The sequence below is a fragment of the Triturus cristatus genome, chromosome 11 (assembly GCF_964204655.1).
Source record: "Triturus cristatus chromosome 11, aTriCri1.1, whole genome shotgun sequence".
Lineage (NCBI taxonomy): Eukaryota > Metazoa > Chordata > Amphibia > Caudata > Salamandridae > Triturus > Triturus cristatus.
Genome location: NC_140594.1, coordinates 105,859,768 through 105,874,961, shown reverse-complemented (window position 1 = coordinate 105,874,961; position 15,194 = coordinate 105,859,768). Strand labels below are relative to the sequence as shown.

At 48.2% G+C, this 15,194-nt stretch overlaps 1 protein-coding gene across 2 annotated transcripts in view; it reads right to left on the bottom strand.

The window, feature by feature from the left end:
• LOC146783427 (glutathione S-transferase theta-1-like) overlaps positions 1–6,872 on the bottom strand; it is a 38,776-nt gene extending 31,904 nt beyond the window's left edge. For both annotated transcript variants that reach the window (XM_085633375.1, XM_085633376.1), the window contains exon 1: positions 6,590–6,872. In XM_085633375.1, coding sequence (XP_085489501.1) covers positions 6,590–6,698 — 109 coding nt within the window. In that variant the 5' untranslated portion in view covers positions 6,699–6,872. The remainder of the gene's footprint in view (positions 1–6,589) is intronic.
• Between the last annotated feature and the right edge of the window lie 8,322 nt (positions 6,873–15,194).

Below are 15,194 nucleotides of genomic sequence, written 5' to 3'. Positions count from 1 at the left end.
AATATCCTTCGGCAAGATGAATTTCTCGATGTTATACAATGCCGCTTGTGGGGCACAACGCTGTAAAATCCCTCGTTGCACTCTCACCAATCCTTAGATAGCACACCAGATACGGACATGCACGTCAGCGCGTCAGCGCAGCACAAACAAAGCGAAAAGCCCGAATTCAATAGCGGTGCAGCGCTGCTTGGTTAAAAGGCATAACAGGTAGCTCCTCACAGAGTAACAGCTTGGCAATGCGATGTAAACGCAGGAAAAGTCTGTTGCTAAGCGCACAAAATCGCACCGTTATTTGTTAAAACATGCCACATGCAGGATATCCATTAGCAATTGAAAATTTTAGGTAACAGTCATAGATGCTAGCTCTATCAACGATAAAGAGCACTTAGTGTCACAAGAAACCAAACTAATAATAATCCAGGGGTCACTCACGGTCCAAATAATTTTTTTTAAGGTGAATGTACACAATACTTCCTTGTTGGGTTGTTTCCTCATTCGTCGCCAGTTTTGTGAAGCAGGTACACACGCTTCTTGTTGAAACAGCAGTTTATTAGTAGAATGGTACAGACCCCTGGGACACCTCTGCTTACAAGTCCAACTGCAACTCCTCTGCCACCAGTTTACAATCAGATGGATGTTGCTAGGGGACCGCAGTATTCCATTTCAACATGACATCATGGCAAACCATGGTAACTAATACAAAGCAAGCAATGTAAAATACAACAACCACCTCTCAACCTTCCTAACAAATGAAGAGTCGGTCAGACAGTAGAGAATACAAAACAAAGGTATTTATTAGAGGTACACTTGAGTGGAGTCCGGTCTGACCAGCCTCCTTAGATTGCTGCAGAGGGACTGACCTCTGCCAACGTGGTAACACATAGGTGCCGATCACGATCCGGTAAAAAAAATACCCGTACGACTCGTATCCGGTCTTTTTACCGTACGAATCGTACAAGTGCCGTACAAACTGGCAAGTACGATTCGCATGGGAAAAAGTCCATACGAATCGCATTGGGAATTATTCCCCACACGTCCTCGGGTCGGAAAAAGTATCCGACACGTCCTCGGACGCGTAGCGCTGGGGGTACGCACCGTACATACACGGGTGGGGGTACGACTCGACCGTACACGGGTGTACATACACGGGGGATACGACTCGACCGTACACGGGTGTACATATACGGGGGGGGTACGACACGTACACGGGTGTACATACACGGGGGGTATGACACGTACAGTTCGACACGTACACGGGTGTACATACACGGGGGGTACGACACGTACACGGGTGTACATACACGGGGGTACGACACGTACAGTTCGACACGTACACGGGTGTACATACACGGGGGGTACGACACGTACACGGGTGTACATACACGGGGGGTACGACACGTACAGTTCGACACGTACACGGGTGTACATACACGGGGGGGTACGACTCGAACGAACGGGGCTGGGGGGGGGGGTACGGCGCTTACCGGGCCCCCTACTCCGGTCGTTTCGCGCCGTACTTCGCTTTTCCGGCACTTTTTGGGTGCCGTGAAAATATTGCCGTCCGGACTGCTGTCGGTTCGAATCGTACTTCCTGGGTCGTGAAACGCTGCCTGGAAGCGTCCCGACGTCACGTCGCAGCATTCCCGGATCACATTCATATGCATATTTTCGTCGGTCGGTGTTTTTTATGAATCGTACGGAAATGGTGTTTCCGTGCGAATCGTAATTCCATGTTTGTAAAGTTTTACGACCGGGTACGAGTCGGACGGAGAATACGCTCCGACCGACGGTTCGTACCCGGTTTTTACAGGATCGTAATCAGCACCATAATGTACATCTTCAGAACCACTAAAGACACGCCCAGACTGGAAATTTCCAGTTGGTAGCTGGTGAACAAAGGAGATATAGAAGGATGAGCTGCAATCCTGGGTCCGGGAACAAGCTATCTCAGCATCAAGGTTACTCTGCCTGTACCCACTGCTCTAAGGGTGGGAGCAGTCCTATCTAGTGAGAAAGGTATGTGATGACAAAACAGTCTGTTTATTAGTACAGCGCAGCTCAACCGTGGAGAAATACAAAAAGAAAATTCCAGCTGCTTTCTGCTGAGGCAAACAGAGTGGAACAGAAGCTAGTTTTGATCATGGCTTAAAATGGCGGCTAAATACCAAATGATGCCACGAATGCTAACTTAAGATATGGAATGCATAAAAAATGTGGCTAAAACTTTTCTATTCCAACATAGGAGGTCCTGGCAAAGTGTAGACGTCATCAGAGTCCATTCCCCTAACTGACAGGGTGAAAGATATTGGTGTCCCTGGACTCCTAGAACACGTATACTCCTTAAAACAAGACACGTTCCGGGTGATGGTCTCTCCAGCCCTCTTGGCCATAATCATTATCCCATGTACAGCTTGAATTGTCCAAGAGTCTATCTCAAAAGGAAGCGAGAATTTACCATGTGGATGGCTATTTTTCACCATGACTGTATTGCCAACAGCAAACTGTCTCATTTTTGCCCCACGGATCATGGACATATGGTCATTCTTGGCCCGCTGCTGCCTCAGTTTCACCGCAACACGTTGCTGTAGATGTGACTGCTGCCCACCTGGAGGTATAATATCCCCCAACTCTCGATTAAGACAAAGAGAGACCAGACCTACTTGCGTCGTTGAATGGGGTGTAAGACGGGATTTCCTCAGGGACGTGTACAGCGCACACTCCATATTCTGGCCATGGGACAGTGCAATCCGAAGAACCTTATTTAAAGTGTGCATAAAACGCTCTGCCTCCCCATTGGCTTGAGGCCAGCGTGGAGTGATCTTCCGATGATGAACTCCCAGAGACAACAAGAATTCGGAAAACCCATGGCTGGAAAACATAGGGCCATTATCTATACGTAGTTCTCTGAAAAGTCGGTGGGTGGCCATTATCTTCTCCAGCCGTATGATGGTTTTACTGCCAGTTGTTGCATCTAGGATTTCCACCTCAGAATATTTCGAGAAATCGTCAATGACAACTAACATGTGCCTCCCATCCGGGAGACATCCAAAATCCACGCTGGCTCGATACCAGGGATGAGATGGTATGTCTCCAGTAATAATTGGAGCAGGAGGTTCTGCTGGAACGGTCGCCTGACACAAAGGGCATTGCTGAACAGTCTGCTCTACAAGATTGTCAAGATTAGGAAACCACATCTTACAACGTAGACGAGATTTTGTTTTCACCACTCCCTGATGAGATATGTGCACGAGATCGACCACACGCTGCTGTAATGTCCTAGGGATCACCAAACGAGAACCTTTCATAAGGCACCCTTCTGTAGACACCGTTGGTTCCATACGAACGTTGTATAATGCTCTCAGAGCTGCACCTGCCTCTTCAGTCCGACTAGATAATTCGTCCAGCAGCAAATGCCACTTCCCTGAAGTCACCATAGCAGTGGCCAGCTGCAAACACTCATCTCCAGACGTGGCATTCACAATCTCATCCCTCCTGGAACTTTAGGTAGTAGACTGACATTTGGAAAGTTATCAGAAGACTATATTTCACGTTTCTCTTTCCTCCTCTCTGTTAGTATTATACAGAGTGCTTATTTGTTGACATATTTGGGCCTCCGTCAATGGAGTTAATAGGAATGTGAAAAGCAAGCAGTATTTGTGGAACCTCACACTGGACTCAACTTGTATCGACTAACAGGGCACTGTTCTTTCTAAATGCATCTATATGATACTATAGGAATGTTCCATGGATATTCACATTTTAAATGTTTTGGGGCCAATCCACAAAGGCATAAAAGAGGATATAAAAGACTATTAGATAAGTTTACTTTACATGTTTCAGAATGCCTCTTAGTTTTTAGAAAAATCCCATCTGCGATTACGCCCCCACACACTTACTCTTATTACTCACATGAAGTCTGGAGATGCTGGACCGGAGGGGATCCTGACGTGCTCTGGTGACCTCCTCGATTCCTTCCTTCTCCAAGCAAACTCCTGGATCCATCTAGGTGATCTCTCTGAGGCCTCCTCCACCCCGGATGGTCTCTCACTCTTCTTACTCACATGAAGTCTGGAGATGCTTGACTGGAGGGGATCCTGGCATGCTCTGGTGACCTCCTCGATTCCTTCCTTCTCCAAGCAAACTCCTGGATCCATCTAGGTGATCTCTCTGAGGCCTCCTCCACCCCTGATGGTCTCTCACTCTTCTTACTCACATGAAGTCTGGAGATGCTGGACCGGAGGGGATCCTGACGTGCTCTGGTGACCTCCTCGATTCCTTCCTTCTCCAAGCAAACTCCTGGATCCATCTAGGTGATCTCTCTGAGGCCTCCTCCACCCCGGATGGTCTCTCACTCTTCTTACTCACATGAAGTCTGGAGATGCTTGACTGGAGGGGATCCTGGCATGCTCTGGTGACCTCCTCGATTCCTTCCTTCTCCAAGCAAACTCCTGGATCCATCTAGGTGATCTCTCTGAGGCCTCCTCCACCCCGGATGGTCTCTCACTCTTCTTACTCACATGAAGTCTGGAGATGCTTGACTGGAGGGGATCCTGGCATGCTCTGGTGAGCTCCTCGATTCCTTCCTTCTCCAAGCAAACTCCTGGATCCATCTAGGTGATCTCTCTGAGGCCTCCTCCACCCCGGATGGTCTCTCACTCTTCTTACTCACATGAAGTCTGGAGATGCTTGACCGGAGGGGATCCTGACATGCTCTGGTGACCTCCTCGATTCCTTCCTTCCCCAAGAAAACCACTGGATCCATCTAGGTGATCTCTCTGAGGCCTCCTCCACCCCTGATGGTCTCTCACTCTTCTTACTCACATGAAGTCTGGAGATGCTGGACCGGAGGGGATCCTGACGTGCTCTGGTGACCTCCTCGATTCCTTCCTTCTCCAAGCAAACTCCTGGATCCATCTAGGTGATCTCTCTGAGGCCTCCTCCACCCCGGATGGTCTCTCACTCTTCTTACTCACATGAAGTCTGGAGATGCTTGACTGGAGGGGATCCTGGCATGCTCTGGTGAGCTCCTCGATTCCTTCCTTCTCCAAGCAAACTCCTGGATCCATCTAGGTGATCTCTCTGAGGCCTCCTCCACCCCGGATGGTCTCTCACTCTTCTTACTCACATGAAGTCTGGAGATGCTTGACCGGAGGGGATCCTGACATGCTCTGGTGACCTCCTCGATTCCTTCCTTCCCCAAGAAAACCACTGGATCCATCTAGGTGATCTCTCTGAGGCCTCCTCCACCCCTGATGGTCTCTTACTCTTATTACTCACATGAAGTCTGGAGATGCTGGACCGAAGGGGATCCTGACATGCTCCTTCCTTACCCAAGCAAACCCCTGGATCCATCTAGATGATCTCACTCCGCCCTCTTCAACCCGACCTCCTGATGGTCTCCCTGCCCTCTCTTAGTGATCTCATTGATCCCTCCCAGGTGATCTCCTAGATCTGGCACTGTGCAGCTAGAAACAAGAAGAGGCAACGGCCTGTGACTAAACGGAAGATGATATGACTGGCAGGGTCGGACTGAACTATAGGCAGGGCCAATGGAATTATGTGGCGGGATGGTCAAATTATGCCGTAGGGATGAGTAAATTATTCAGCAAGAAAAGGCAAATTATGCTGCATTATGCGGCACATTTTGTGATAGTATTACGTTTTTTATTTTGTCATTTTTCGACTTGTCTGGACATTAGTTGCACCTCATTATTACCAGTTTGACACCCAAATATAGCAATAAGCTACAGAAAGGAGACCAGTCAATCTTTGCAAAGGGCCTTCTACTGCCCGGCAACAAATGTCGCTGCAGTATTACTTTCTGAACTGTTTGAGCTAGAAGCTAAATTTGCTTTTCTTAAAATCCGCAGATTACGGATTATAGGGCAAATGTGGCAAATCTACAACTATGCAAAAATCGTTGCGTCCGTACAATCGCATAATTCCGGTGGCCCTGACTATAGGGAGGTCTAGCACTGCGGGGCGGGCACATCGTGCCTGTATGGCCTGTTAATTACAGAAACATTGCCTGCTGCAATCACTAATGCATGCAGTCCCCGATACTTTGCAAAGCACCTATAAAGCATGTCTCTCTCTACAAATTCAAAAATGCCCCGATTTGCAATTCAGGGTCACAGTTTTAGCCAACTGTTTCGGTAATGGGGTCACTTTTATTTCGGTGTATGTGCCTATTTTCATCCCCAGTCTGACCCTGACGACTGGTACACCGTACACCTGGGCTCAGAATCCCAGCTTCCCATCCTGCCACAGTGTGTGATTCAGGACAAGCAGACTTGCCCCAGCCTGGGGCTTTCTTGCACAAACTTAAGCTTATGCTCAGAAATGAAAACTGGTAAGAAACGCCTCCCGGAAAAGAAATGTGATAAAATGCCTTAAATCGAGGCGGACGTAAAAAAAGCCTTTTTTGATTTTTACTTCGTATTATTGTATTTGGCACATCATCTGTTATCATCGCACAGACCAAAGCCTGTCTATGGCGCGGCTCTTAAAACTCCGCCAGGCCCCTATACCCGACCCCAATGAGTGCCGGCAGGTGTCTCGCCCACCCTGACCCACCGCCCGGCCTCACCTTTAAACAGGTCCACCAGCTTGAACTCGAAGTCGATGTTGTTCGCCTTGGCGAAGAGGTAGACGGCGCGGCAGGGCTGGGACATGAGGTCCAGGAACAGCTGCAGCATCCTGGGGACAGTGCTGACAGGCACCGGGGAGATGGGAGCCCCTCAGGGCGGGAGAGGCCAAGGAGAGGAGGGCGCACGTGGAGAGAAGGGAGCCCCTGGTGGGAGAGAGGCCAGAGGGAGCTGCAAAGCAGGAGATAAGAAAGAGAACACCTGTCCAGAGAAAGGCCAGAGAAATGAGAGCAAATTAAGAGAGAAGAGACCCTGTGGGGATTGCAGAGAGGGCAAAGGAGGAGGGAGCCCTGCCGAAGAGGAGTTGGAGGGCAATGCTGTGTGAGGGAAGATCTCCCACACACAAAACACACTCCTGACCAGAGCCGAGTGAGGGAGAAACCAGTGAGAGAGACTCAGGACACCAGCAAGACACTCCGACTCCTGCAGGCGGCCACGCCCCCTCCCAACTAGCCACGCCCCATAAATGCATAATAGCCGTCTCAGTTGAAGAAAGCACCCAGCATGCTTTAAACTGTCTGTAAAGCACCCTCCTGACATGGGACAGGTCACAGAGAGGGAGCTTCGTGATAGAAGGGAGGGACTTCTAATGGTGCACTAAACAAGCGCCTCGACTTACTTAGTGCAGTGTTCTGCGCTAGCTGGAGCCCCTTCCACAGAAGTTCATCTTTGTTCATTATTTGGTGGAATGGAGGGCCTTCTAATGAACACTAATCGGGCGCCCTGGCTTGGCACAGTGTTCTGCACCGGTCGAAGCCAATAACACAAAAGGGCAGCTTTGTTCACTGTGCATTTTCAGTGTCCAGGGGTAGGACTTGACTGGCGATTCCATGCCGAGTGATGAGGCCACAAATTCAAACTGCAGGTAAGAGGACCCCCAGGCTCACCGTGATCATATGTTGAGGATAAGAGCAATGGTCATAAATCTAGTATATGAGCCATGATCACATAATGATGACAAAAGCCTTTATTATGTATGGAGAGAGGAACAGGCCATGAATTAGGCAAGTCTTCTCAAGTCAAACTTTATTCGGCTGTGTCGACACCCATAAAAGTGCACAAGCAATATATAAAAACAGAGCAAAATGTCATAAAATCAGATAAAATATATATCCAAAACAGCAGCAAAATCACTATTCTAAAATTAATAAAAATAATGACAACCGTGTGAGAAGTTGGCCTGATGTATGCTGTCCACTAGTTTTAGTGGGCACCTTGTATCAGTCCAAACAACCCCTTATGGTGAATAGGTTGAAGACAACCTTTATTGAAAGCTATCCTAGTGGTAGCTATGGAGAGCAGCCTTCAGACTAAGTCTTGAAGGAATGTAAAGCAGCTTGTTTTACCAGTCTATAATCTCTTGAATGATCAAATGAAAGGACAACCACACCAGGTATATATTTAAAGTATATGTATTTAAGATAAAACACACCCCTCTAGTCTCTTTATGAGACTGGAGTTCGAAGTACTTAATTTACAAGTTAGCAATCAACAGTAATAGCACAAATACACGTTTGGGCCCTAGGGGCGTACCAAACCATATACCAAAAAAATGGTATAAGAACCACGACTGAACTAGCCACAAGGCCTAGAGCCTGTAGAATCGCTGGGACTCCAAGGAACCACCCAAGGTAGTGACACAGGGGACCCACGGGTGCCGTGTGCAATGTGTAAACACAACCGCGGTTTCCCGTTAGCTTCTATGGGCAATGTCGTGGTTGGAAATTTAAAGGTTAGGGACACTTAGAATCGAGTCAGGACCAAACCCTTTTGGAGTTAAGAAGTTCTAGGGCTAGCACCCACGTGAGCACCGGAGTACTCGTGTTACCTCACACAGGGAAGCCGGGTGCATAGGTGTCTTTTGGTGTTGGGTCGTGTCGTCGATTACAATGGAAGCTGGCGAAGAACTGCTGCTGCCCTGAAAAGGAGAAGTGTCAGAAGGGATCCAAGCCTTGATCTAGGATGGAAGGAGCCTGAAAGCAGAGGGGACAGAGTCTGGGTCACTAGCTAGTGACCGAGGGCAGGATGGACCAATGCCCACAGATGTCGGGTGCTTCAGATGAGTTGATGGGTGTCTTGACTCTTCAGCCACAAGGTCCAGGAGGTGCCGATGGCAACCAGGAGCTGGATTCAAGCTGTCCCACGAAGTCTGTCGAGTGCTACGGTGTCAGCGACCAGATTGGACCCAACAAGCCTTGGCAACGGCAAGTCACTGGAAATCAGAGAAAGGACTGCGGTGCAGACAAGCAAGGTCTGAGAGACTCACCCAGCAAGGGTATGTTGGGGCACATCTGGAGCAACCAGGAAAGCCCAATTAGAAAAGGAGTTGCCTTTGTGGAGACCTACTAGCCAATGGGCTAGCGATCGCGAAGGAGCCTCAAGCGGTCGCACTTGACACTGGCCCACGGGTCACTCGTGGAGTGGAGGCCAGCAATCTTCAGTGCAGGAGGTGCTCAAGGCTGGGGCTACTGGGAAGTCCAAAGCACAACTTCGAGGAAGACCAGGAAGATAGTGTTGCTGCAAAAGTTCACGGTGTCCAGGGGTCACGGTTCCATGTCACTCACGATATCCGCGCACCTCAGCTTTGCTGTGGACTCAGGGTAGCCTCGGGAAAGTCTGGAAATCCACCACTGGTGATGCAAAGGCTTCAGCGTCCGGCGGGAGCTTCAGCAATGCAGACCGGTCAGTTGCTTCTTTGGTGCCTGCCAAGCAGGGGACTCACTCCTTAACCCCAAGGGAGATTTCTTCAGTCTTCTAGTCAAAGTAGAACGTCGAAGGTCCAGGATATATGTTGCAGAGTTTCGTCCAGGGTAATCTAAAGTCGCAAGGACTGGGTTCCCATACTTAAACTAAGTTTGGGGGTTGGACATACTCTAGGGACCCACCTATGGGAGGGTTTGGAAAGAGGGGTGGTTACACCCATTTCCTTTGTCCAGTTGTGCGCCAGAGCAAGGGCAGGTAGCCCCTGCAACCAATTTGAACTGGACTATGCACAGGGACACCAAGTGTGCCCCCAGTGCAGGACTTCAAAGCACCAGAGAGTGCTCCCGCCCAGCCCCAATACACACCTGCATGTCTGGGGAGGTGGTTACACCTCCCTAGGACAGGAAACCTATTGTCCAGGCCTCCCCTGCTGGAGTTTCGGTCAGCAGCAGGAGGCCAGACCGGTGTCTGTGGCAGAGGCATCCATTTTGTGATGCCAGGGCTTTAGAAAGTCCTACCGGGCTAGACCAGTGTGAACATGTCTCTCCTTCTAGAAGGGTGGAATGCTACCCCCGCTGCCAGAATTGGCGGGGGGGGGGTAGTATTCCAAAGCGTTTGACACCAAACACAACAAGTTTCTGTGCAGCCATCCCAAAGTTAGCATTTACCGCGAGGTTATAATGCACTTAAGAGTATATGGTCAAGCTGCACCACAAACAGTATCAGAGGAGGTACTCCGAATGCTGCAGAGGGGCTCTGCTCAAGCAGGGGCAACCTCTCACATAAAAACCAAGCACTCTGCCTTCAGGATTGTTAAAGCCTGCCATCGGAGTGACTTATAGGTTTTTTATGTGTGTGCAATGGTAGTGATATAGGTAGCCTATACCACTGTAAGGGTGGCAAGCACACCCTTACCCAGGCTGCAGTAGCAGACCTGTGGTGCCATTTTGGAGTGCTTCCCAGGGGTGGCATAATACATGCTTCAGCCCCTGGTAGGCCTCTGAGGTACCTATGCCCTAGGTACATAGTATACCATATACTAGGGGCTGATAAGGCACTCCAGAATCCAATTAGATATGTACCTAATGTACATGGAAACCATTTTAGAGAGGAAGCAGCTAGGATGGGGTCCTTATTAGCAGGGCCACAGCCAGACTAAGGTCGAAAAACAGTGAAACTCCAGCAAAAAGTGGGGGTACCCATGTGAAGTAGATCCTACTCTCACAATCCCACAATCAAGATCTCTTCCTAGTCTGCAGACAACATGAGATGCAATTTAACACAGCGTAACACCACTCAGGAGTACCTAATTATTGCACGCGAGAAAAAGCCTCCTTAAGAGACCTAGCAGAAAAACTGGTAAAAGGGGCATAAGAAAACGCTTCCTGTGAGTTGTGTAAAGAGCACAGAAAAGGATAAGGTGCAACGTGCTCTGTTTAGATTTACCATCACATGGACTGGCGGGGAGGGCCAAGAACGATGATCCTCGAGTGGGGAACGCCACTGAGTGGTGAACGAGATGAAAGCGTAACCTTGTGAGAAGAAACCTACTCTATTCTTAGAGATAATTTGGAGGTACATCTCAGGACGGGGCTCCCAGTAGTACTCCCGGATCCCTCACCCACAGTTCTGCCCTATAAAACACTTTTTAAAAAACAAGCTTTTAACCACATCAGGACCTGGGTGTTGAGAACTCTCTGGGTTTAAGTAGGGTTCTGGAACCCCTAGCTTAACACATGTCAACTATGGTATTCTGGTAACATTATCTAAGGCAAGCCAATCCAATAACATTTCTTTGGTGACGTGGGCTTCTGGTTTTCTCCAAGCTCTTAACCATGTTAGAAGGGGTTTCAGTTTAATGTAGTCTTCAACAAAGCCCAACCCCACCTCAGCATGGCAACAGACAGTGGGCGAGGATTGTGGGACTGCCAGGAGCCTTCTTATAAATCCATGCCCAATCTTTTGTATGGAGCTAACATCTGCGTACCCCCAAACTCCTGCACCAGAAGTACCAACCAACAAACATTTGCTTTTATATATATAGACTATTTCCTTTACTGGTTTGTGGCCAAGCCTCCTAGCAAAACAAAAGACTCAATCAATAGATCTTTGAAATTGGAGTGCTCTGATTTTTAACAAAAATCTCCAGTTAGAAGTTGCATTCAACAAAATTACCAGATAGGTTAAATTAGGGACTTTAGCCACCTCTGTACCCGAGATTGTAAATGCCCAGGATTTAGAAAATTTGGGACCACATTTCATGATAAAGGATTTGGAGAGGTTTGTCTTCAGACCCAGATCAACCACAATAGGGATAAAATTAACCCAGTAGTATCTGTAGCCCATTAGCAATCCTAGCTAAAAGATCCACGTCGTCCGCGTACAAACAGACCGGAAAGAGGCGGGAACAGGAAGTCTTCCGAACCATTAATTTAAAGTAAAAAACGGAAAAGGTGCTACACACAGCTTTTATGTACCCCAACAGAAGCATGCATTTTAGGTGATAACTCTCCCTCTGCACTATATAGAATCTTGGCAGACGTATGACAGCGTAACAGGCGAAGCAGGTCGACAATACCCCTCTCGCACCCCACGCATTCCATAAAATCTTCAAGTTTAGGCCGTTGCATTGAATCAAAGGCACAGGTGAGATCCACAAATATTAGATGCATAGTTTCTCTCTTGGATCTATAATATTTTTTTGTAATAAGTTAGAGGTTAAGACTCTGATCCACAGTGCCAACTCTGGAACGAAACCCCCAGTCTTCAAGTTTCGACAATACCACCCTCCCCAAGATTTTAAAAGTGCTGTCCCGCAGTGAGATAGGGTGATAACAACTAGGTGGGGTCTTGTCTCCCCTTTTAAATATGGGGACAACTACCGCTTCCTGCCATCATGGAGCCAATGGGCCTATGTTGGCCGTTTTTGAAGACATTTGTATTGATGGGAGCCCAGAAAGAGAGATGCTCTGTACATAAGTGTTTTCCCTGAGAGGCTGCTTTCAAGGGCAAGTTTGACATCATTTATATCAATTGATGACTCAGGAGAGCAGCAGCCTCATGATCATGAGTAGGTGCCTCACTGGGGCTGACCCCCTAATTCTCACTACTGCCTGGGTCGAAGATCTTAGAGAAATGTTCGACTCAGGCAGAAACTGGCATAACATTATCAATATATGGTCTATCGCAACTGCAAAAGAAAGAGTGATTGACTACCCTTCAAAGAACACCAGAGTCCTTCAACTTTCTTGCGGTCTCCAGATCTTCCCATGCCCTGGTAGTTTATTTCTGTTTTTCTGGCTATGATGCCTACCTTATAAGCCTTCCAAATTGAACTCACTTTTGTCATGTCCGGCAGATGATCCCGTAAAGCTAATTTATGAGCAGAGGTGCATTCGCGATGAAACCGACCTGCATCATCGGGGCAGGAACATCTTTTCATAGACAATGTTTGCATGATGTAAGCACCAAGAGACATAAATGCATCAATAACAGCCCAGGGTCACCCTCCTGTGTTACACTATGTTGGATTGACACCTGGAACTCATTCCTTCATAAATTGGACCTCATACACCTGGTGCCACTTAATACGGACCCCCTCTTCTTTGGAAATTCAATGGCCTTGCATGAGGTGCCACTATCTGCAGTGTTAAGAAACTGATGCTGATGCAAAGTAAGGGATTATGATCGCTAATACAACAAATGACTACTTCAAGTTTAAAAAAAAGGGGGACCAAGTTAGAGGAAAACAAAATGCGATCAATAACAGTGCATGATCTTGAGCCATGAAAAGTCAGAGGAGAATTAGTAGTAGAAGTCTTAAAATCCTGAGCAAAAACTTAATTGTTAGTTAAATTATTCTATTTAAAGCATTCCCATTGGGAGTGTGCTTAAAGTGCGTACAGGGTAAATCCGGGTCATAGTAAAGCACCTAGACTACTGAATGATGAATTTTCCAGGTTTGTTATCACTAAGGGCATCTTACCCATAACTGGTAGAACCTTCTTTAGAGGGTCACGGGTAAGCAGAGGTTAATGGGCCCAAGAATGGGGGGCAGAGGGCTTTTACTCCTGCTGCCTGAATTTCTATGGGCCCTGAGTAACTGGGCCAAGTACCACCCCTTCAGCACTTGACTCTCAGTGGAAGCACAGGTCGAGCAGTCCAAGGTCCTTCAGGGGGCAGTAGATGCAAGGTAACTCAAAATACCCACTGTGGCCCCAATAATATCTTTGTCCAGCCCAAAACTTTTTTGGGGTGCAAAAAGCGGTATTTATTCTAGCACCTTAGTCCTGAATTGGTCCATGTTCCCCTTGTGGGTCTTCCCCCCCTTCCTCTACGCTAACCAACTTGTCTCTAGCAGATCTTTGCAGATGACCACACAGGTGCTGCCCACACTAGCGATGTGCATCAAAGTCTGGCTGCGTCCTTGAAAGTTTCATTTCTTCGGACTTTAATCCGCTGAGCTCATGCAAGCCCAAAGTCTTACTCACCCACGGCCTTCAGAAGACTTCTGGAGCCAAAGTGTCTTCCTGCACTCCAGTGAGGGGCAGCTCACTTTGCATCCTACCGCGGTTAGTGGGATGGCTCACTCAGGTGGTCGCAGGCAGTGATGGTTTCCAGGTGCAACAGCTTCTTATTCTTTACAGTTGCTGCCGGTAAGTTAATAGAGCAGCGGCAGTGCTGAAGGACAGCTTCTGACCTTGCTTCCAAGTCTCTCGTCTAGTTATAGGGACTCAGCCGGCACAGGTGACGGCCCCAAATGGTGCTAGGTGCCGCCTCATGGCATATATGAGTCACTGGCATGGGAAACAGTACAACTAGATTGGATGCACCAGGCGATGGCCCAAGCAGTCCTTGTAGACCCTCTCTGGCATATGGGGGTAATGGGAAAGTCAACAGCCTAGACCTTCTCAATTGCAATGGCCAACACCCCTAGCAGGTTCAGTGGCAACAGGTGGCAGTCCCAATTGACCAACCTCTGGTATATGGGGATACCACACATGGGCAATGGCCCAAATGCTGTCTGCTACACTTCATGAAGGCATGCAATTTCATGGTAGCCCCAACAAGGGTTACTGACTTCCTCCAGAGGGTTGACAGCTCTCTAGCAAGACTGGTCCCAACAGGACTAGTTGCCTCGTGCTCTGCTCTCTAGGATTCACTTGACAGGATCCCCGCTTGGCCTCATTGCCTCCAGGTTCTCTTCTCCACCTCATACGGAACACTGCACTGGCCTAAGCAGGCAGACACAAGGCTGGTGCTCCAGGCAGAGGACAAATGTTTTTGGCTTCCTGGGTGATGGCCCCTCACCCAGCTTGGAGACTGGCAGATCTTGGTCTCTAGTCCAGGTTGCAACAGTTCGAAGTCTTGGCAACCTTCTTTCTCCTGATGAAAATGTTGGACTCGGGGTCCCAATTTTATTGTCCAAATCCAGACATATATGTAATATAGTAGTTGAACCTCTGGAATTTGGGTGTTGGTGTCAGCCTTTTTTCACACGTTTCTTTCTCTGATCTGTCCATTCTCAAGAGAACCGTCGACTACAGCAGGAGTAGCTTTAATTCTGAATGACCCACAACACATGCCAAGGGAGTGACCGGGGATCATATCTAGCTGTCAGCCTCCAGTGAATGATGCCTCATAAAGCTGAGAAGGTGCTGTATTCTGCACCTTATAACTTAACATAACATAGCATGCATTTGTAAAAGCGCACATTCACCCAAGGGTATCTTGGCGCTGAATAACAGATGTTTATTGTTACCCAACTCCATGGTACTCATTTTATCGACCTCAGAAGGATGAAAGGCTGAGTGGACCCTCCGGGATTTAAACCTGTGGCCATTA